Below are 23,763 nucleotides of genomic sequence, written 5' to 3' on the forward strand. Positions count from 1 at the left end.
TTCTCCGCACTTCTCAAGAAAGAAATAGTTGGAAATTCCCCGGATCGTCTGCGCTTGGCTTGGTATTCTTATACTGAATCGCTGTTGGATAAAAGAAAGCATAAAGTTTTTAAGCCTGCGTTCTCGTTGGCGAAACCACTAGGAGGCAACCATGAAAGCGGTTTCTATGTTTCGATCGAACCAACACAGCTTTACGCTTCTTTCCAACTCTACCCACGCTTCGGGTTCGCACTTACTTTACGCCTTACCGAACTTGGGCTTAGTTCAGCCAGCTTCGTAACATGCCTGCTCAAAGTGAGTAGTTGGAAGTTCCTGTAAGCATCTTCCCATGAATTGACGTATATAAGCGTAGTTATCAGGTACGCCGTGAGCTGGATTCTATCCCCGAGGATAGAGATTGATGGGTAATAGTTTTGATAGAAAACTCGTATGTTAAGTTCTCTAGTTGATGTGATGCGGCTCGATTCATCATTGCTCTCACATCAATGTTTTCGGTTCCCTTTTTACTCTCCCATTTTCATAGAGAAAGATGTTCTGATTCAGTTCTCTCTGAAAAGGAGGGGCCCTTAGGGACACAGTAGTACCATTTCCATTGTGCGAAAGGTCGTGTCCTGGTAGCCTCTCTGCTGTAGACGGTCTCATTGGTAAATTCTTCCATTTCTGAAATTGTCAAATCGAGATTGTGTGGGTGTTCAGTCTACTCTACCGCTCATGAAAAGATTTCGTTGGGTAGAACCAAGTCTCTTTTGGGAGCAGATTGTATTTGATTTTATATAGTTACTCCATGATGATGATGACTAGATGGAGTTCCACTGATATGAAGAGAAGAAATAGAATATTGGCTAATATGGTGCCAATTCGTAATTTAAGTTTACCTGATTATTATGAATATGAAGAAGAATACCCTCCAGTTTCAAGAGAGGCAACCAGAGGGGTCTGTATACTCCTACGAATAGACAGATATTTATCTTCAATTGGAAGGAGCATTCAAGACCGTGAGGTTCTACGCGATTTCCGCCAACGGTTACTCTTTCCCCAACGCGAGGCTGGGCACAGCTTTTCCGAAATATATGATGATATACGAGCGCATGGGGTAGAAGCAAGTCGATTGGGTCAGCCTCTAAGAGATCTGTACGATGAGATGGAAAGGAACGGCGAGATAGTAAATAACGGCTCAATCATTATCCCTGGAGGCGGCGGACCAGTAACAGAAAGCCCATTGGATCAATTTGGAATTCACCCAATTCTGGATCTGAATATTGGCAAGTACTATGTCTCATTCACAAATCTATCCTTGTCTATGCTACTCACTCTCGGTTTGGTCCTACTTCTGGTTTTTGTTGTTACGAAAAAAGGAGGGGGAAAGTCAGTGCCAAATGCATTTCAATCCTTGGTGGAGCTTATTTATGATTTCGTGCCGAACCTGGTAAACGAACAAATAGGTGGTCTTTCCGGAAATGTGAAACACAAGTTTTTCCCTTGCATCTCGGTCACTTTTACTTTTTCGTTATTTCGTAATCCCCAGGGTATGATACCCTTTAGCTTCACAGTGACAAGTCATTTTCTCATTACTTTGGCTCTTTCATTTTCCATTTTTATAGGCATTACGATCGTTGGATTTCAAAGACATGGGCTTCATTTTTTTAGCTTCTTATTACCAGCGGGAGTCCCACTGCCATTAGCACCTTTTTTAGTACTCCTTGAGCTAATCTCTCATTGTTTTCGTGCATTAAGCTCAGGAATACGTTTATTTGCTAATATGATGGCCGGTCATAGTTCAGTAAAGATTTTAAGTGGGTTTGCTTGGACTATGCTATTTCTGAATAATATTTTCTATTTCTTAGGAGATCTTGGTCCCTTATTTATAGTTCTAGCATTAACCGGTCTGGAATTAGGTGTAGCTATATCACAAGCTCATGTTTCTACGATCTCAATTTGTATTTACTTGAATGATGCTACAAATCTCCATCAAAATGAGTCATTTCATAATTGCATAAAAACGAGGAGCCAATCATAGAACTACATATGGTCTGATACTACTAACTTCCTTGAAAAGTGGAAGAGTAGTTATGTAGGCAGTTGCCGTTCCAGAAATGTAGCGGTTGCTCGACCAAAGCCGGTCATCAAAGAGTCAGTAAGTAGTAATTCTATCAATTACCAATTCGTGGAATTCTCATGTTCCAATCAATAAGTGTGTCTACTTAAAAGTAAGTTCAACTTGCTTGTGTTAAGCTTTGCTCGAACTTGATTACTTCCTCGCTCTCCTTCACTCGGTCAAGGGATTCACCTTTACCTCGTTCTGGTCTTCCAGCTTGAAAGACAAGGTCCTTATTCAAAACTGGCTCCTTCGAGTTAGTCTTTATTGTTTCATAGAAAGGCTTCCTTCTACGACTGGAGTGAAATCCTCTATGCTGACATAAGCGGAGAGGCAAGCAACAACCATTATATTGAACCTGCCCTGAAGGCTTTGTTTGCCTAAGTGCATAAGTCAAAGAAGGGTTTTCTTGCCGAAAGCAGTGTTCAGACCTCAATCTGTAGCGGCGCACTTCCCTCTTATGATTGCTTTTCAAGGACATCCGGATAAGGGGACTGAGAGAGTAGATATGGGACTTTTCCTCATAAAAGCCTATATAGGTGGGTGGTATGATAGTAAGTCTTTTCCTACTGATGTGTTCAGTCGATGGCTTGATTCTCCTCCGGGCGTGAATTGGAAGGGCCAAGGGTTTACAATGAAACAAATTGCGTATAATTTGCACGGCGATACGAACAGTATAGAATTTCTGCACTCCTTATATGCAGACTTAGTTAGTCAAGGGAAGGGGTGCATAGCCAATACTTCCTTCTCAGAAGTGGCTACGAACCACGGTGTCGGGGGTTCGAATCCACTTCTGAGCGGGCTGGCGGCTCCACCGGGAGCGAGCCTACTGAAGGAAAGTTTTATTGTTGAACTTCTATTTTTATCCAATATTTATCTTTTGTTTGGAAAAACCAAACCCACATATTGATCTTTAAGTCTCCCTTTCTCTTTTGGGAGCAGATCTTTCAAAGATGGGAAATTCCAATGATTCTTTCCGTTTTGTCGAGCCCTGCTTTGGTCTCTGGTTTGATGGTTGTACGTGCTAAAAATCCGGTACATTCCGTTTTGTTTCCCATCCTAGTCTTTTGCGACACTTCTGGTTTACTTATTTTGTTAGGTCTCGACTTCTCCGCTATGATCTTCCCAGTAGTTCATATAGGAGCTATTGCCGTTTCATTCCTATTCGTGGTTATGATGTTCAATATTCAAATAGCGGAGATTCACGAAGAAGTATTGCGCTATTTACCAGTGAGTGGTATTATTGGACTGATCTTTTGGTGGGAAATGTTCTTCATTTTAGATAATGAAACCATTCCATTACTACCAACCCACAGAAATACGACCTCTCTGAAATATACGGTTTATGCCGGAAAGGTACGAAGTTGGACTAATTTGGAAACATTGGGCAATTTACTTTATACCTACTATTCCGTCTGGTTTTTGGTTTCTAGTCTGATTTTATTAGTAGCTATGATTGGGGCTATAGTACTTACTATGCATAGGACTACAAAGGTGAAAAGACAGGATGTATTCCGACGAAATGCCTTGGATTCTAGGAGGACTACTATTCATATTCAGAACAGAAGGTTCTTCTCCCACAAAGGGGATGACGCACCTGTCCCCCCCGCTGATCCGGAATCCATTTAATCTGATTTGGCAGAGAGAATAGAAAGGATTTATAGGCGGGCCGGGGAGGAGCAATCTTTAGTAGAAGCCGGGACTACGCCAAGGGAACTTGTAGATAACGTCCTGCCAGAGGGGGCGGAGCTACCGCTTCTACAAGAAACCTGGGTTCAGTTTGTACGGGACGAGTCACACAGCGAGTTTTGGGTAGAGATCGATTCGATAATCTGCTAAGGAAATATGGGCACGCGGCGCGCGGTGAGCCCGACACCCCCGATCCCGATGCTCGAGCCTGATGCCCCTCAATCAGGAGGAGGCGACTCAGCGGGGAGCACGGGGGAAGAAAATTGTCCGGGGGCGGGGAAGGAAAGTAGGAACCTCCGAAGGCCCGCCCGAGTCAAGGAAGCGCAAAAGTTATTCTGATTCTGATTCCGGGGGGGATGATGGGAGTGACCCTGCTCCGGATCCTTCTCCTTTCTTTTGATTTTGACTAAAATGAGAGGTGGAGAAATTGAGTTCTTTTGAGCAGCGTTGTCTGTAGTAGAGTAGCTTTTTTTTTTTTCTTTTACAGAAAGAAGGCGAGGCCCACCTGCCTTCTCTAGGTACTTTACTTGGAAAGGTGTCACCGCCTTCCTTCTTCTCTAGGTACTTTACTTGGAAAGGTAGGTGCGGGAAAGAAGAGCGGGTATGTGGGCTTCTTTCAATCGAAACTTTTTTGAAGCCGTCAAACTTTATCGTTTCATTATAGATGGATCTAAAACATTGCGTTGCAGAGTGGAGGCGTGAAGAAGGTTAAGAGAAGCAAGCCAAAGGAAAGAAAAAGCAACTTGATACAATATTGAAGATAAACACTCAGGAAAGCACTGGGTCAACTGACTCCACTAGCCAGCTTCTGCTTCAGAACTTACTTCAAAGAGGCTGACTTAGCACTTAGCATAATGCTTTTGTTCCGGTGCATAAAAGTAAGTGAGCAGGTGGGTGAGTCCAAAGGTTTTTCCGAAGCGCGAAGGACTTGCAGTTCTAAAATAGGAAGGGCTCTGTACTCAAATCAAAGCAAAGTAGTAGTTTCATAGGTCGTTGTGCTAGAGCTAAGATTTATATGAAAGTGTGAGGGGAAGCCATTTCCAGCTTCTACTTTCTGCGAACCGGGCTCATTACCGGCCTACAGTAGCATTCTACTGTGAGCTTTCTCACTGCGGATCGCCTTGATTCACTGATCGTTGACAGCTACTCAGGAGAGGTTATCCTTTGCCAGACTTTGTGTTGAGATGAGTTCTCCGCTTCCCGAAAAGATGATTTTTGTCAATCAGCGTAGAGTGGTGGATTATAAAGTGGTACAGTCCGAATGGGTTGGTTCAAGCTAGCTGTTCTTACTGAACAGGTGTTTTAGCATTCTTTTCGAATTCGAAGTTGCGGGGTGCTTTGGCTTTTCAAAGTTCTCAAAGAGAATAAAGTAAAGGCGCTACGCGTGGATCGAATTAAAGTAACGTAAGGTTTCGTAAGAAACAATTGAATAAGCGTATCAAAGAGAATGAGGTCTAGCACTCCGAAATACCATTGAGAAAGAGCAATAGAACAAGGTTAGAATAAGATCTCCAAAATGGTTGATGACTCCCACAACTTGTCAGGCTGCATTCCCGTGAAATTGTTTTGGGACAATTCCAGTTTTACTATCTATGCGGTAGCTCAGCCAAGTAATCTGGTATCTCACCATTAAGACGGTTACCTAGCAAGTTCAGCTCTGTGAGGTTCTTGCATCCTTTAAATGAATGTCTCTAGAATACTCCCAGTCAGATTGTTATTGTGCAATATGAGTGACTGCAGAGAGTTGGCTTGACATATCTCGGCTGGGATAGAATAGAACCTGAGAGCTGGTTGGTTTCTGCAGAGAAACTAACAAGATGCTGCAATGGCAGCGCTGGCAGAGGCCCACGGAACATGTTTTCTGCAAGAGATATGGATCGAACACTCGCCCTGTTCCGTATCCAATCTGGAATATGACCCGTAAGTTTGTTCCCTTCAACGAAAATTGTGGCAATAGCTTCTAAATCTGCAAGTTCTTCAGGGATAGAGCCTGTGAAGGCATTGAAGGGACGGACAGATTTTTGAGCGTAAGCTTCTTGCAGTTACTAAGCTCTTTTGGTATGCTCCCACTGAGCCCAGCACCTTTGCAAACAGCCGAGTTAGATTGCCCAGCTCACCGACAGATGTTGGCAGTTCAGCATTGAAGTAGTTCTCTGATATATAAAGTTCCTTCTTTTGAGACCACCAATTGACCAAGGGATGGTGCCTGTGAACTTGCATCCGGGGAGTTGAAGAACTTTTAGCAGCTTCAGGTTACCAATCTCTTCTGGAATGCTTCCACTAAGACCATTCTGTCTCTAAATTAGCAATTCCTTATTTTCCAGTTGACCAATCTCCCTAGGTATTGGCCCCACCAAACTGTTTGATGAGAGATCAAGTGTCAACTGGTTCACCAACGCAGTTATTCCCGGGAATATTTATCCCGTGAGGTTATTCTGGCTTGCATCAAGGTGCTAGAGCCGAGACTGGTTACCAAAAGCAGCTGGTATCGACCCGTTGAATGTGTTCATGTGAAGGTCCAGGATATCCTCGAGGATGAAGGCCAGATCACGCCCAATTCGATCCTTGAAAGACCCATTGCACTACAGCGGCAGCTCGGGCTCGAGCAACGGCGGGAGATAAGTCTTCTCTTCATTCAGCATTCAGTCTATCTTCGGAAAGCAGCAATAATTGATGCACGCAGACGATGGTTAAATGCTTTCTTGATTTACTACTAATAGGTGGTGTCTAGACGCTAGGAAAAAGTGAGGATTATAGCTTCTGCCCCATAGACCATTCGGAAAGGAGTCTGTCCCTTCGGTCTTATATGTTAGTATAGGTTGGTTCTTCCGAATGCACATAAGACCACTGGTCACCCTCAATCCTTAGCATTGAACTTGACTGATTTGGCTAAGATCTGGGGAACTAGAGCAGTCCCCAGAGGGCACTACACAAGGCAGGAGAGGCAATAGCGAAGCGAAGCCCTAGTTCAATCGAGGATGGATTCATTGAGTGGGCGAGGAAGATGATTGGTATGGGAAGATCGGTCTTTCACTAATGGAGCATCTCCACCCTAGCCTTGAAGTTGAACATCCGGGGATATCTAAATATTGAACCAGTGATTAAAAAGAATGGCAAGACTGCGGTTGAAGTCCCAGCTGGAAATCCAAATTGCTCGAACACAAAAAATCTAGACAAAGGAAAGAAACCTGGTTTGCATATTTTCGTATATGCCCAACTAATCTATCGCATAGGAAGATCGCCCCTGTAAGTTTATTTCACACATTATGTTACTTTGTTTATGGTGTGGAAATAAATATCAATATTCTAACTTGCCGCTTTCTATGGATGCATCCTCTACTCTAGTGCTTACCTGTCCTACTTTCTTTAATTCATTCCTATTTCCTCTCCTGTACTTATATTTATCTTGCCTGCGGCAGTTTTGTAATCAATTTCTACTAGGGATAGGGAGCGTGAACTTTCTCTCATCCAGTGAATGAGTTACCTGAAGATCGATGGCATATAAAACGCCCTAATTCAATATAAAATCTGTTATTTCACTTTCAAAATGCCCCGTTCGCACTTGCTTGAGTGAGGCGCAAGCCGTTTTCTTGCTAGGCAAGATAGGTCAACGGATAGCTTGTTGGTTGATACGGGACCCCTTCTCAACTTCATGTGTTTTGTAACTGCCATAAAGCAAGGCCATAGTCCAACATTCCATCCTTTTCCACCGCTGTATTGGCTTCTGCTTCTCTTCCTTTTGCCGAGGAAGATCTGCTTCTCTTGCATCCTCCAGTCTTAAATTCCTATCCGTACTAGACTAGACCTTCCCTTAGCCATCAACCTACCGAACCCAGGAATGAGATCCACAAGGAAAGAGATTGGCAGAAATCCAGAAAGAATGATGCACAAGAAATGGTTAGAACCTCGAGAATAGATGCGAATAGCAGCTCAGATCAGATCCGAGATGGAGCAGCAATAAAGCAAAGAGGAGCAGAAAGGTTCGAATCGAATCGCAAGCAGCTGACTAGAGAGAGATGAGTTGAGAAATAAAGACTATCCAAATATTGGATAAGTTGTTTCGTAATTCATCTTTGTCATTGACTTCGGCCTCTCATTTATCCTTATTTGGTAGCTGAGAAGTGAAGCACAACAAAGTTTTAATAGATCTCTTCCTGTCATTCAATAACCATCCTTTATTTTTGCAGTATAGAGAAGTGATTAGCCGGTGCCCAGGATAAGGTAGTGGAACTGGTGCGTATCAGGTTTGGCATTAGCTCTTTTGAATAATAGAGCTGAGCAGCTAAGAACAGATAGCAATCTGGAACAGCTCTGAAATGCAAATAAAATGATGATTGGTCCTAGCTTATGGGTTGCGATAAGACAGTTTCGAAGGTTCTAGCCATCTCAAGGAAGTATATAAGTAGCTATCGGCACCTTTTGAAGAAGGAGGCTCGGTAGCAGAGATGTTGAGTAAAGTCTAGATGACACGAACCCTAGCAGATCTGCTATAGCAAAGTGGTAAGTTACCAGCGGTGTCGATAGAATAGAAGAGAAGCATCAGAGCGAGCGTTATAGATCAGTCAGCATTAGCGACATCAATTCTGCTACAGTTTTGTTAAAGAAAGGTGAATACATTCTAAAAAGTCTAAAACTCATCTTATTTCTTAAAGAGCATATAACAACAAACGATTTCACTTACAAGGGGGTGCAGCTGCAGGAACTGGGTGCTGTGCCGCCCGCTGCCTACTTAATGTTTCGCTTGCCTTCTACACTTCTGCAATGGGAGTCACCACATGAGATGCTATTTTTCACCTTTCGCTATTATTCGCTCTTGCGTGTCTTTGGAGCCCGATCTTTCCCTTGCTTACGCCCCTAGAAACTCCGTGAAAAAACCACCTCGTTTTTCCATAAATAAAGGATTCCTAATAAAGTTTTTACATATCATATCCCAGCGGTATTTTTTTAATAATTTTTGCATAAATAAAGTATAATTTCCACAAAATAACACTTTTAGGCGCCCACTTGAAATTCAACTTAACGTTGGACGTTGACCAGGCCCTCTCTATTGCCAGAATTGGGGACTGGCTCTTCTCCACAACTAGAAAACACAGAACTGCCAGAGGTTTGGTCATAACCAGCACGCACCCTCGCCAATTTCGTTCTAAGCTCAATCCAAGATTGTGATCGGGTTGCCTTTCGATATAACTTGGTTCAAGCTTGGATCCAGTGGATAGATACTTTAAACGATGGTAGGAACGGGAGCTACCCTGGATCACTTGAGGAAGTAAGAACGCAAGTCTCTCAGTTGAAATTAGATCGTTCCAGGATAATAGCTGAAGCGGCTGAGAACTCCCAAAGAGAAGAGAACCAGCTTAAGGAGCAGGTATCCGGAGTATCAGCAAGCTATAAATAGCTTTAGGATTGTATGAATAGAGTTGAGGATCAAGTATCCCTCATATTTAGATCCCCCGTTGGGAAAAGCCCCTTTTTTAAATCCTTTCACGCTTTCCCTTTGCCGAAGGCCGGCCTCTTTAGTTCCTACGTTTTCGGAAAAGAAGGTGAGACGCTAGCTAGCAACGGGAAAAAACGAGTAGTTAAAGATGTGAATGTAAGACTACTCGAAAGTACTTCCATTTTTATTATATTATATAGTTTCTAATAGAGAGTACAGTTGTATCTATGTGCGAAACGACGAAAGAAAGATGGAAGGCCCAAAGAGCTCTACAGTAGTGCCCCGGAATGGGGTCGTAGAGCCGGTAACCCACTCTGTTTAGTATTTTGATTTCGTTCAAGGTGTTGCTCTGTCAAATAGAGATTGTGTGGGTGTTCAGTCTACCACTCATGTTCACGTTCTACAAATCTAAGGGAGTGCTCCTAGACTGGACGACTTCCCGTAAATAACCTAGTTCATGTTCCTTTGAAAGAAATAAAATGAAAGCTTTTGAAGCGAAGATGTCAACGCGGTGCTAGGTTTGCGCCGGCCACGATTATTTATAAGTATATTGGAAAGAAGAGTGACTAGGCTACGGTCTAACTTTTTCTTCCTAGCGGAGTTCAATACGAAAATAAAGGCGCTCCGCGTTGGGAATGGCGTACGTAGTACGGGTGGTATTTCCGGTATAACTGATCAGGGTTGTTCTGAAAGCAAGTCAATTGGTGCTTTGGAAAGTGAGTGCCAGAGGCTAGTCACTGCTTGGTTTACAGAAGGGAAGGAAGAAAGAGATACCGAAGCAGATTCAGTATAGAAAAGAAGAAATTGATACCATTCATTCCAGCTTATTTGATACCCACTTAAAGTTTCTATCAAACCATGTCTTTTTCTTCGAACGTCAATCTCGTAGGAATTTAGATTGGAAGTGTGGTATTGAAGGGCGAAGCCTTTACTCTTTTACTTGTTTCTTTGAATATAATATAACATAGTATTGACTACGCACTTCGAAAGATAATGGTGTATTCCGAGGATCAGTCCGTTTTTTATTGAATTCGCAAATTGATAGATCTGGATGATTAAAAGAATGATTCTTCCCTGGGTATTTCCCCGCTACCATTATGGAAATTGGAGCTTTTCAATTCCATTTTGGAGATGCTCGTAACGATTTTTTTCTTTTGGGTGGGCAAGAAAAGGATTTGACTCTTGAAGATATCAACTCATACGCCTGCTCCATACATTAAAAAACATTTTGGGTACTTTCTATTAGAATGGATAAATAGAAATGGGTACATTCCTCTTTCTCTTTCCTGGCCAAACTACCAAAAAAAAAGAAGAGAGAGAGCTGTAAGAGCGGTAAAAGCAAGCTCGGTGGCCCGGTTCACTACAGGTTGATGTATCCTTTTGAAAGAAAAGTCAATCTCTCTAAAAAATAAGCACTTCAACAAGTCAGGGCCCTTTTTTATACAACTCCTATGCGTAATTGATAGCTTTTTGGTATTCTCCATATATACTACTAGGTACGAAATAACAGGAAAGATAGAAATAGTGACTTTGGCTTCAAATAGAGAGCAGCTTAAAGGGAAGGAGGACAGCTCTGAAAAAATAACTGAACACTGGCTAGGAACTGGGCTGCACTAAGCCCGGCACTTTTTGGGCTTCTTCATGAATCTCGTTTTCAGGTAAGGTCAGACTTATTGAATATATATCTGAAAGAAAGCAAAGGAATGAATCGTTTTTCCAATTACCTTCTCTCGAAAACCATAGATCTTCTGGTTACCATTGACTATCCGGCACTTTCGTCTGTAGAGCGAAGCAAGAAATTGCATGGAAGGGCTTGCCCTGCTAATATCAGCCTTGTTTGGAACAATAGATGCAATCCATTTCAGTGTATGTCACTGAGTTCACCATTGCAGTTGAGACGTCAGGCAATTGAGCGTTCCCTAGAGTTTGGTTCAAAGGCTAAGGACTCCCCGCCGCCTTCATAAGGGCACTAAGGCGGAGCACGGAAAAGAAAATGGGGCACCCATGTTTTACCAGTCCCGGATCTCAGGGCCGTTTTGCACATGAACGAAATCGAATTTCATTGCGGGAAATTTGGATTTCATGAGGGAGGAAAAGGCAAGGCGGAGGGTGGAGAGTCGTACAATGCATTGGTGGGATGAAGGTGCTAGCTTGGCTGAGATAGGAAGTTTCGATGTGTATGTAGATTTGGTTCTAGTGCCCCCACCCTTTTCGAGATCTGTCAGGATTTAAAAGATGTTATAGTGTAAACTATAGAGAAATGGAATGAATGAAATGTATCTAAGAAGAAAGGAAGCCATGCTCCATCCTGTTTATAAAAAGAACATCACCTCCCTTCCCTTTTTGGTTAGATACCGCTCCGTTAGGTACTAATGCTTCTACCTATCACCCTCCGGGTGAGTTTGAGAGCTGTGTTTTTTCCAACGTTAATAGCATTCCGCGAGAAAAGAGAAAAGTCATCTACTGATGTTGTCAGCGGAGTCCCTCGTCCATCCATGTATGAATAGCGGTATCCCCCATTTTGGACAGTGATGAGGTAGTCGACGCAATTTGCATGTGTATTTGCGTTCGGCTTTGCTACTTTCCTTCTAGACTATAAAAGAATGTCCGCGGAAGGGAATAGTCTACGTGGCCCGGGCCCGGGGTAGTCTTTCAATTCCTTTATCGGGTGGGAGAGTTTAGAACCTGTTAAGCCAATAGCTGCAGCTTTAGTCACACTAGCTACATCAGTGGATCATGGATTTAGCATACCACCTCAGAATAGTCTACGTGGCCCCTACTTTTATTTTACTACTTTTTTTTCCAGTAATGCAGACAGCCCTTTTTAAAGCGCTAGGCCGGGCAGTTGGTACGAAAACAGAACCATTAGTGGAGTAAGATCCCGATCAAAGCAGAGCGGTCTAATCGAAATAATCATATCTAAGAGCAGGCAGGCACACGACTGGATATCAAAGGTGGGGCTCCCCTCCTCTACTCTACTCTACTCTACTAAATGAAATGAAATAGTATTTGTATTTGGGTCGTCTTTGTGTTCGATTCGAATAGAAGCGCCATTGTCATCCGCTGCAGTTCTTCATAGTCCGTCCTAGTAAGCTGGTAGGTTGGTGGATGTGAACATAAACTCCTCATATTTCCTACTGTTGCTTCCTGTATAAAGGAAGAGTTGTCAGACAATGATACTCTTTCCAAATCTGCAATCTTCGTCGTTGTAATGCCTCAGTCATCAATAGTAGATAGTTGCTCAACTATGCAATAAGGATTTTCCTCTCCTCACAGATTGGAGGACTTTCACTTGACTCACTAGTGGGTTTTGCCTCGGGAAACAAGAATATGGATTTGAGCAAGTCTGTTTTCCCATGGGCCTACTACCTGCTATTTTCAAAGCGTAGAGGACCCGCCTTTCTGATCAAAGTATGCTTCCCTTATGGGCGAAACCACTGAATCGGACGGATCCTTTTTTCTTGGATTGACCAGGCCAGCTTCTCCACCCAATTCTTTTCTTACGAGACGAGATAGGCACAGTGTCAGGGTCATGTGATGTGAATGGTTTGTTTGATCTGTTTCTTGTCCCTATGGGTTCGATTGGCAATCAGGATATCGGTCGCTTGGCACTAGTCGAATAGGCGATTCAGTCGTGATAGTGCCATCCCTTGCCCCTTGGAGTGAGTTGAAAGCACTCTTCCAGCTCTTGATTCGCGGAATTCATTACGAAGCAAGATTTCATTTCATTTCCATTTACGTCATTAGCAAAACAAGCAAGATTCACCTCAGGATACGACGAATTCTGGAACACTTCCTTGATTGATATATGCATTTTCTAGAGCAGGCACCATTGACTGCTTCTTCAACGTCTATACTATACGAGACGAGACGAGTTATTGTACGAGTCAAGCTTGCTCCAGACCAAGCTCACTTTACACGGGCTTAGAACTCAACCTGACCCAACAAGAAAACGGATAGACGCAGCGCAACGGCTTGATAGCCTGACTCAGCAAGAGGCGAGGATGCACGTGACTAACTAAAACAGCTTTCGCGCTATCAACTTCTTTGATCGAACCTGGCCTGGCGATTGAAGCATTCGAGATATAGAAGAAACTGCCCAAGTCAACCGGATATTCCAAAGCAAGGGTTATGAATCAAAAGAGAAGTGCCAGCTGGATCTCTGGTTCAAAGTTCAGGGCATGGAATTGATTCGTATGCTCGTTCTCTCGCTGAGCAGAACCATCTCTGTCTGAGAAGACCCAGTCTCCCAGTGTTTCTAGAAAAGGAAATCCCATTCGTCAACCTAAATGGAAGGGCAGGTAAGGGAAGGCCAGCAGGAAATTCAGTAAGTAAGGTATCTCAGTGCCAGTGCTCTCCGGTTTCAAGTTGATGCGGGCAGTCGTGGGGACAGGCAAAGCTGGGATGCCTTACTAGCAGGAATGAAAAGGTATGTATGAACCAACAAAGGTCAAGTAGACGAACACATATCCACTCCACTAGAGAAAGCGTCGAACCAGGGAAGAATGAATGGTTAGAACCAGTCAAGGGTGCCGTACTCATGCCTACGGGGAAAGAGACTGATCCGTATCTGATACGCCTTCACTTCTTTCGAGCTTCTTATTCGATTTCTTAAATGACTTCTTCGGGCCTTACCCTAGACTACCTTCACTTAACTTAATGCAGAAGCCAGAGTTCGAGGAAAGCGGTAGTTGGTTATTTCGGGATGAATTTCTATTTCTAAAATGTGGATGAACATAAATGGACGGAAACGAGAAAAATGCATAATTCATATAAGTTCATTCGAAAGAATGAGGATTCATGATGTCTCTTCCCAACCATTCTTCCTGAGGAAGGCACCTCCGATCGAGTCCTTAGCGCCATGGATATTCTTCGCAGTGCCTTTGGATGCTTCTCAGAAACCGCCTCTTTCCACTGGCTATATGAAATTCCAAATGAGACTTCCCTGCGTCGCCAAAGGAATGGGAAACTTCTTGGTTCGAAACCTTTGATCCTATGCCGCCTGTCTGAAAATAAATATAAGCAAGGCACCTATGACTACGAATCCGAAGGCCAAGCATGCGGATTTGACATGGTTTCCCACTTTTCTCAGAGTCACTGGGCAATAGAAAAGTATACAAGCACATTTCCAATCTACATAAAGATACCAACCAGGTATCTACTTCAAAGACAGGGCGTCGGCGATCCTCTACTATTAAGAGACAGATAACAATGGTGCCGACAGAGATGGACAGAACTGCAGAGAATACCTCTCCGGAGAAGTCCTTACATGTCTCAAACTAAATAAATCCAACCAATAGTGAAACTGAAACAAAAAACACGTCTCTTACACACGAGAGACACTGTTGAGTCTCTCTATACTATTTTCAGTATAGAGTCGGGGTACACTCAACAAAGAAAAATCCCGAACAAGAACAAAGAATGGAAGATATTATGAGCACGATTCGCATATTGTTGCCCTTGCGTAAGCAGATTACCGGATATTTTGACAAACCGAGCCTTTCTCTTAATCGAGATTCTACTAATGAGTTCTTAAGCACCTTTCTAAAAACTTACATCGAGGATATTCATGATTTCCATTTCATCGATGAAGATCCTATAGATCGGGGAGAATCCTCTTTATCATTAGACAATAAGAATACAACTTATTACGAGGCTGATGCAAGTGATGAAGAAATGGATATAACAGATGGGATAGAGGGAATCATAGGGGGTACTAATCGAGGCCACAACGGTGGTGGCGACGGTGAAGCTCTATTCATTCAAATAAGCAGGTTACTTATGAAATATATAAAGTATTATATACTCAACATAACACATACCTATGATGCCATGCCTTGGTGGGTAAGCGGGATACCATGGTGGATGGCTGAGAGTATCCTCACACTCTTATCGTTAGTATGTATACATTCTATACTTCAATTTAATCCTCTTATCTATAAGGGCAATCGATGTGATATTATTTATAAGGTGCCGGATATTACATTAATAGGAATAACCAACCATATAACAAAGGAACCAATTAAACAGCTACAATGGCTCTATTCTCTGACACCTGATAACTATCCTACTAAATGGATCTATAGACTAAGAAATCTCTTTAGTTATGATGAGAATATTCCATATAGGATAGGATTTCTAAGAATAAAGTGTTCTTTAGGCTTACGGAGTATAAAAGGCTTAGTATTAAGTGATTCTGTATTATATCAATATGCCCATTTGGGAGCTGGCCTCAAATCTCTCATTCCGCAATCTAGAGTAGCCATTTTCATGCAAGTTGCAACTCGTCATTTTGATGAAAGGCATCGTAAGTATCTCTACGGTTTCTTTAATATACTTGTGTATTCTGGCGTAGGATTAGTTGTTTGGTACTATATCACACCACACCTTATACCTGATTTAGGATTCTTCCGCGGGGTAAACCTAGATTCTTTTAAGGACCCAGCTTCGGTTGTTGATGGGTACAAGAGGGTTTCGTACATATTTACAAAAGACGTCGTTAAGACTGTGTTAAGAACTTGTCGAAATGATACTTTTTTTCACAATTTACTAAATGAGGAATCAATCCAATTTTTTGATAACGAAATTATCAGCATAACCGATTTGAATTCAAACAGACACCTTAATCTAGATCACTTCGAGGAGGTTGAAGCTAACAAGCTAGATCTAGTAGCGTGTATTGCAGTAGGTATTATGAGTGCTACCTTTATAGCTACCAATCTTCTTCCTCCTGGTACTACTACGATAGTCCAATGAATAAGGAGAAGGTCGTTATTTGTCAGTATTGAGCCTGATAGCATAATTCAGTACCCGTGATGATGGGCTCTAGCAAGGAGGAAGGGAAGCATCCTCTTCAATAGCTTGAAATCAACTACAGAGTGTTGAGTATCAAATTACGTATTCTATTTATTCAGAAATCGCACAGGGGAAGCTCCTGAATTCATTAGTTGAGTATGTGATCTCATAGTAAGAAGTGATCACAAACGGTGATGGATGCCGAGAGTATGTTGATGGGGTGAATCTGTAGAACAATACTACAGTAGAGATTGGGTAGCCCCCTCAACTATAAAATAAGCAAATCCTGAAAGGCGAGTAAAAGCACCTACAGTTGTATCTGTCTAAGCTATTATAAGCTTAGAGAAGGGGGGGAAACCCCCATCGGGTAGATGCAACTATACAAAATACCCAACACACACAAAAACAAGGGACACACTATTATATCATGAAAAACACTGTCGAGTCATTAGAACAGTTGAATACCACACTTTCTAATACAGTCAACGATATACCAGAATCATCTGCAATGGGTGCCTTAAGCCATTCGGCTAATTCGAGTATTAATGCAGCTCTTAACAGTACGGAAGAGGTAAAAAGGGGTGAAGATGTCGCGGGGGATTCAATTCATGCAAATATTAGTGATATGTTTCATATAGGTAACCCATTCAACCCATTTCAGTGTTTCATTGATAACCACATGCGTAAAACCATCTTTGCAAAAAATCCATATGTGCAATACGCTGTCGAAAGTTCTTATTACACACCTGCGGTTAATCGTCTGGTTAAAGGGTTGAGTTTGAAAGATATGGATCCTATCATGCGTATGCACTATCTTTATATGCGCTCGTTGCTCCGTTTAAAATTGAAAAGAAAGATTTATCGTGCAGATTTCAGTGAATATAAGGGGTTGCGGTCTCTCTATAACAGGGCTACAGATAATTTATATAGCCACCTACAAAGGGCATTAGAAAAGTATGAAAACTTCGGTGTTTCTGCAAAACATAAAGTATTGCAATGTTTAGTACACGTGGTGACATCACAATCAGACAACAGTGTTAGGTATGTCTATGGGAACATCTTTGCACTAGTTAGATTAGGTACTTATGTAACAGTGTGGTACTGTTATACTGAGAGCGCACCAGATTTTCATATCTGTAGGACCCGCACTATCTTGATATAGAATTGATTATTGATTTATTCAAAGTTCGTAAATTATTCGTATGGATTCCATACGAGGAAGTGATTAGTACATCAATCTTAGAAGCTTATGATGCGGTTGTGGAAAGGACGGCTTTAACGGATTGCTTGGATAGAAAGTTGAGAGAAGAGGAATTGTCGGATAAATTCGAATTCTGGGGGAAATGCTCTGATGGTGATCATACCATAGATTCTGTAGAGGAGAATGCCACTATAGAATATGCTAGCAGTAAAGAAGGTAGTGCCTGTAAAGAGGGGGTGGATAGTAGCTGTAAAGAAGAAGGTGGTGGCTGTGAAGAAGAAGGTAGTGGGAGTGAAGAAGATAGTGACGATAGTGACAATCCTAGATACCTGGCATTCGGTGTGGTTGTCCTTGTAGGTGTGTTATTATACGTCTGGTATTGTTCTAGGTAATTCTATATTTATTGTGAAAAACCAGAAATAAGAGTTTCAGTTCATACTTGGCGGTAAAGGGATAACCTTTTTGTCTTGAGTGGAAATAGAATTCCTTTTTGCAAAGCTAGCTCTTATGGCGCATTGGTGCACAATCGTGCACTGCTTCTTCCTCATAAAAGAACCCGGCTTTCCTTCCTATATGTTTAGGATAAAAACCTATCCCATTAAGAGATGGAACTTCAAGAGCTGCTAGGTCTAGAGGGAAGTTGTGAGCATTACGTTCGTGCATTACCTCCATACCCAAGATTAGCACGGTTGATGATATCAGCCCAAGTATTAATAACGCGACCTTGGCTATCAACTACAGATTGGTTGAAATTGAAAACCATTTAGGTTGAATGCCATAGTACTAATACCTAAAGCAGTGATCCAGATCCGGCCAAGCAGCCAATCAGTCGTGTAAAGAACGAGAGTTGTGGAAAGAAACTAGCCTAGCGTATTGGATGGAAGATTCGATTCATCGACCTAAAGAACCGTGCCGGGGGTGCCCGTGAGCAGCCACACCTACTACTTGACTCTTCCTCTTGACCGAATGGCGAACCCAGATTCTTCATTTATCACCGCAAACGAACAATTTATTTGCGTAGTAAATAGAGTAAGGATCAAGAGTATACCACTAAACAAGACCCTTATAGAGCAGAGAGAGAGACAAAGGACATAACAAGACCCTTATAGAAAGTCAAAAAGATAATCAAAGGCATTCCCTGGTTTACTAACCCTTATAGAGTACATGAGCCAAAGCACAATCCATCCCTTCCAATCAGACAAGAAGGAATCCGATGTATTGATCTTCGTCTGTACTGTGCTGTACAAGACAATTACCAAAGATCACAACTAATGATCTGTTTGACACAAGACATGACATGACCTGGCGGATCATATACAGAAATGGGTTTAGCCTTCTCCTTGGCTTGACTCTTGTAAGTGAAAGGTTGGATCATATCTGGTTTCCGAGGAAGGTGCCCTCGCTATTCCTCTGTTTTGTAGCTGACTAGTAAAGGTGGCCTAGCCTGCACAGGTTCGTGGTTTCAGCTTGTGCTTTACTTGAGTGGTTTCGGGCTCTGTTTGGTAATTAGCTTGAGAAGCGGTTGTAATTGTTCATTCATATCTTGTTTCAGCAATGGTCTATACTATAGAGCTCGGGAATGCATTCCATGCCTATTCTTCAATATGAGAAGGGGTGTCTCCCCCTCTTAGAGGCTTTCCTCTTAGCTTAGAGGCTTTCCTCTTTTTAGCAGCATCAGCTTGAATCTCCCGATTAGCAATCATGATTTCCGAATTAGAAAATTCATTTTCGGAGATCTTCATTTCTCCTCTTAACAAATTCATAATTATCCGATAGGAGGTCGGATTGATACTTTTCACATCAAAGTCACCTATATGGCAGGGCTTAGTATCAACCCATACTCCATTTTTGTCGAACACATACTCCCTCTTTTTACTTTCTAACCCCCATGGTATACTTACACATTTTCTCTTGAACCAACAGTTCACGGAAGTTTCTACTGAACTTTCGGACATATGAAATCACTTTTTTAGCCCTAGGGTCAGCTAGCTGGTTGATGAACCATTCTTCATCAGCCTCATCTTTACCCGCTCCTTTAAACTTTATTATGGGTTGGTCCACACTAGATGCCTTAAGCATATAGGACTTAGGTGCTAAAAAGATTGCCATATTCGACAAAGTGCTCATGCTCTAAACTTACCCAAAGCGGTAGGTGATACCTCTTCTTCAGGAAGTTCCCTCTCAACAACGACTGAGTCCGTATCCGTGTAATAGCAGTCATCCCTCGAAATGAATGGGTGCATTCTTATGCGGGCATAACCCGTGACAGCGGCCGATATTTGAACAGCAGCATAAGTAGGGCGGTCTGAACTAAGCTTCAGTAAATCCAAACTTCTGACATTTTTGCATGTTACTAGGCACTTGTCTGAACTAAGCTCATAACTTTGAACAAACCCATCATTATAGAGAGCTAATTTTCTACTTTCTTCGTAGAAACAATTTGAGTCGTTGTGCTTTCGGGGCTGATCCCGAACCTCCCGTAGAGACTGTTCATGGTGATTTTATAGATGAAATCCAGAGCTTTCTCCCCTTTAGCCTTAGCATCAAGCCTTTTGCTGTAGATGTCGTACACAAACGCTTGAATGGTGATTCCTTTCTATCAAAGATATATCCACAGATCGGGTATACTTTGTAGCCCAAACTTACTGCATACTTAAGCTCCTCAGAAAAATAAACACCGAGAAATCTCCCCGTGGGGAAGATTATCGTACCATCATCCTTTTTATAAGGTAGAAGAGGCTTTTTAATATGCTTAGGACAAATTATAAAAGCTCTAATGAACCCAAACATATCATTCAACACAATCTTTGATTTCTTTGATCCTAGATCACTAACCCAGCGGGTCTTGCCTATAGGCATATCATCTAGCATAGATGAGGGGTATAGAGAATTTACATCATAATAATACAAATTCTCCCCGTATGGCTTATACACGTCCGTGTGACCACCGTAGTAGCCTTCCCTAATAAATTGAGCCTCATTATCGTCAGGAATGTAGATGCGATTATCATCATCATCCTTATAGTAAACACGTCTAAATATTTTTAGGGCCAATGCTGATATTGTTAATACTTTCAGGATATCAATCCCATACTCTTCCCAAATAATGGCTTTAGCGCGTTGCATAACAGCAGCTGTTATTAGAATATCTTGTTTAAGATAAGTTAAAGAGTCTTCCCTAATACTAGGTAGTTTATCAACGGTGACATTCTGGTGATCGAAAGATCCCTTCCCCCCCAATTCTGGGCAAAAACTATTGGCTAGATCAGCGAGCTTTACTTTCAACAGGAGGTACGAATCCATGAACGTTTAAAACAAGCCTTTTATCCCCATTTTTGGATACCTTATACAGTTTTATGGAATAAATACAGTCGTTTCTCATGATGGGCTCTATATGACAGTTTTTATAACTTTTAGTTAAAAAAGAGAGTATCATAATACCGTCGAACTGAGATAAATTGTGAAAGTATACAACCATTGAACTTCCTCTTCTTTGAACATCCTTTACTATTCTATTAATCATCTCTGTGAGCATCTTTTCACTCATATCGTGAAAATCCTGGCACACTTTTGAGTAGTCATGTGCATAGAACGTCGTAATATGCTCCGCGTTAACCCGCTTTTCCATATCAACCATCATATACCCCCCTGCGTAGGGCACGTGAGTTTTGTCGACATCCGTGTCTCGTCTTTTAATAAAAGAGTTTCTAGATCAGCAACAAAAAATAGAGTTTTGTTTTTCATTTCTGTTTTATCGACAGGGATATATGACTGATAGCGTCTTTTTGAACGTCGACCCATCTTGGGTATTTTCTAAATTATTTATGTCGCTGTATTTAATAAGTGCTCCCTTCAGATAGTTCAAAGATTCATCTTTAGTTGAATTGAAGCTTGATTCAAATCTATACTACCCTCCCTTTCTGATTATTCTATTTAATGCAGAGTAAGGATAGACGTCTTATTCTTCAGTGTTGAGATAGAATGACTGTAGACCCTCTTCTCTCTTTTAGTTAGCCTTACTTATTTATTCCAATTCCTCAGCTGGAAACAGAACTACCAAAGGGAAGAAGACAGAAGGCAACAAAGGCGCGTATCAGCTTCAAGCATATAGAGAACTTGACTTACTCACCTACTTTAATGCCTGCTTTTTTACTACTTGAAATTGAAAGCTGGCTTGGCTCTCAGACCAATTAACTTGACACCTGCTTAGCGCCCTCACTGCTACTTCTCTCATTAAGCTGCTCTCTCCTTTTATCAACTTATGAAAAAACAGCCTATTGATCTTCCGTCGCTCGCTATGGATGGTTGCAGTTGCCAAAGGCTACCTTTTCGCACAACACTTAAATGAGTCACTGACTGGTTTTGACGTACGTAATACTTAACCTTACAATCGGCATTGCCCTTCTTCTTGCAACAGAGGATTCGTTCTCTACGCCGAAAGGACTAAGAGCTCTTATTCCGCAGGCCTTTAGCACATAATGGAATTGCTCCTTCTATGCCTCCTCATCTGTCTCGCCTGCAAATCCTGCTAACAGCCTAGTCTATTAGGAAACAGCTGATTCAATTGCTAAAACTGCTGTTCGAGAAGGGACTAACGGCACTGATTTCTAGTGCTATAACAGAAACTGCCCTTAACGCGCAAATGAAAGCCCTCACAACACTCTTTACCTGCAACTGCTCCCGCTTATGGTAGTAGATAAACAGGTGGTGACATGTATCTGCAGCCTCTGCTGCTGGTAGATTGACTGTTTTATATGGACTGAGGCTGCAACTGAGGGTAGTGCCTGAGAATGCTACTCTATTCCTGGAATTAGCCATCCCCTTCTTTGACTATTCGACCTGCTCCTCGAAGCAAGGAAGGGAATTCAGATGGCATTGAATGCCCTTTCCGCAAGAAGGATAGGAGTTGGCTTACCGCATCTACCTTCTGGATAAGGCTGGGGCGTTAACTTAAGTACTAAAGCAGCTGGACCCTTCGTTGATTCCCCACGAAGGAATCGGAATATCGCTACTTCCCCTTACTGTCCTAAGCAGGGGAGATGGATTAAAAACCTTGTGTGAAGGAAAGGCTGTAAATGTCGTTGACCATTAATCCGGTTGAAGGACAAATGGAATGGAGAGTAAAGGAAAATAAGGTCATTCTTCTGTCTAGCTTCTGGTCGGTGCCCCTTCTCCAACTCCGCCAGCCAAGACTCTGTTACTCGAGCAGGAAAGTTTTCCGTGCGTCCTGTGTTCTCCCGGTTCTTACGTCTCTCAAGCCGGTTCACTTGCCTGGTCATTACTGGACTACCATACAAGATTCTATACTGAGCTGACCTATCAACCAGACGGACTTGAACAACTGACCTGTCTGCTATTGTTATTGCCGGGCTCAGGCGCCAGGGAAGGGATGATCAGAGAAGTCAAGTCTTGCCTTGGGTCAGAGTTCCAGTTCTCTCAGAAGAATCTCCGCTTTCCAATCCAGGTTTACGGCTTCCATAGCGTATGTCATTGGCCATTCTTGCTTCATAGACTGCGGCACCATTGATTTATGGCCCAGATCACGAAAAAGAGAAGGCCTCAAAAACGGGATGGAGCCAATGAGTAGAGTAACTAGCGGTTAGATTCGTCTTTATGCTCGTTATACGTGAACTAATCTCATTTGTTACGAATCAAACTGATTGACTCCGGTAGAATGATCCAGCGAACTCTTCCACACTGGCATCAATACTACTACTCCTCGGTGGCAGGCAGCATGCATATTGCAATTCATTCACATCTGCCATCCATCTGTCTCTCTCCTCAGCTCTACGCCGCCCTGTCCCTTAAGGAAAGGAAACTAGACTAGAAATCAGAAGAACCAAAAGAGTGCCGCAGTATTCTCATAAGATCAGATCAACGCTCATATCTCTTGCTCGAGGTTCTATCTCATTCCTTGCTGCTAGTGCTAGATAGATTCTTTTATTTGAGGATCGCATTCCTTTCCTCTTGCTCGGTCTAGTTGCAGGGTCTAGATCGCATTCATTCACTAAAGTTTGCTTTTTCTACTCACTTCTATGTGTTCATCTATTGACCTGGCCCGAGGCAATATTGAGTAGGGCTTTCATAGGTGAACTTTCCGAACTAGCTTTCCAAGTTGTTTCGTTATCTTGTGATGTGCCGGATCTCTCTTGAATAGCTCGGTTTCTTGCCTTCCGGTTTCGGTTCTAAGTTGCTGCCCATTCATTTCCTACGAATAAGGAGATATGTAAAGCCAGTCATTCTATGAAAGAGAACTTGAACTTCCATGAGGCAAGTAGTTTATCGAAGGTATGGAGAAGGGCTTCACTCGCGCCTTGGGGACTGAACTAGAGTACAGAACTAGCACTAGCTTCACTAGAGTAGAGAACTCGCTTCCTCCTTCCTTCTTTTCCATTCCTAACCTGACTATTCCAGCTTACTAGTTACCAGCGTGTATAATTTCCAGCCCTACGAACACTGAAAGAGAAGGCATAGAATCGATTCTTTGTTGGATCCACTCGGAGGTTCCTTCTGACCTTGTGTGAACACACAAAAGCTAGCGGCGCACTT

At 42.3% G+C, this 23,763-nt stretch overlaps 3 protein-coding genes across 3 annotated transcripts; all 3 read left to right on the plus strand.

The window, feature by feature from the left end:
* The first annotated feature begins 762 nt into the window (after positions 1 to 762).
* LOC118475578 (ATP synthase subunit a-like) lies at positions 763 to 9,901 on the plus strand. The gene has a single exon (XM_035963876.1). It carries the CDS (start codon positions 785 to 787, stop codon positions 2,015 to 2,017), a length of 1,233 nt encoding a protein of 410 aa, XP_035819769.1. The 5' UTR covers positions 763 to 784; the 3' UTR covers positions 2,018 to 9,901.
* LOC118475579 (NADH-ubiquinone oxidoreductase chain 6) lies at positions 3,034 to 10,596 on the plus strand. Its single transcript, XM_035963877.1, has one exon. The coding sequence runs from the start codon at positions 3,062 to 3,064 to the stop codon at positions 3,722 to 3,724; it is 663 nt and encodes a 220-aa protein (XP_035819770.1). The 5' UTR covers positions 3,034 to 3,061; the 3' UTR covers positions 3,725 to 10,596.
* A 3,936-nt stretch (positions 10,597 to 14,532) lies between these two features.
* On the plus strand, positions 14,533 to 17,606 carry LOC118475577 (uncharacterized). The gene has a single exon (XM_035963875.1). It carries the CDS (start codon positions 14,640 to 14,642, stop codon positions 15,972 to 15,974), a length of 1,335 nt encoding a protein of 444 aa, XP_035819768.1. The 5' UTR covers positions 14,533 to 14,639; the 3' UTR covers positions 15,975 to 17,606.
* The last annotated feature ends 6,157 nt before the right edge of the window (positions 17,607 to 23,763 follow it).

This window comes from Zea mays, unplaced genomic scaffold, assembly GCF_902167145.1.
Source record: "Zea mays cultivar B73 unplaced genomic scaffold, Zm-B73-REFERENCE-NAM-5.0 scaffold_49, whole genome shotgun sequence".
Lineage (NCBI taxonomy): Eukaryota > Viridiplantae > Streptophyta > Magnoliopsida > Poales > Poaceae > Zea > Zea mays.

What these genes read in the sequence shown, in the direction of transcription:
- LOC118475578 (XM_035963876.1), top strand. Translation starts at nt 785, where the DNA reads ATGATGATGATGACTAGATGGAGTTCCACTGATATGAAGAGAAGAAAT.
- LOC118475579 (XM_035963877.1), top strand. Translation starts at nt 3,062, where the DNA reads ATGATTCTTTCCGTTTTGTCGAGCCCTGCTTTGGTCTCTGGTTTGATG.
- LOC118475577 (XM_035963875.1), top strand. Translation starts at nt 14,640, where the DNA reads ATGGAAGATATTATGAGCACGATTCGCATATTGTTGCCCTTGCGTAAG.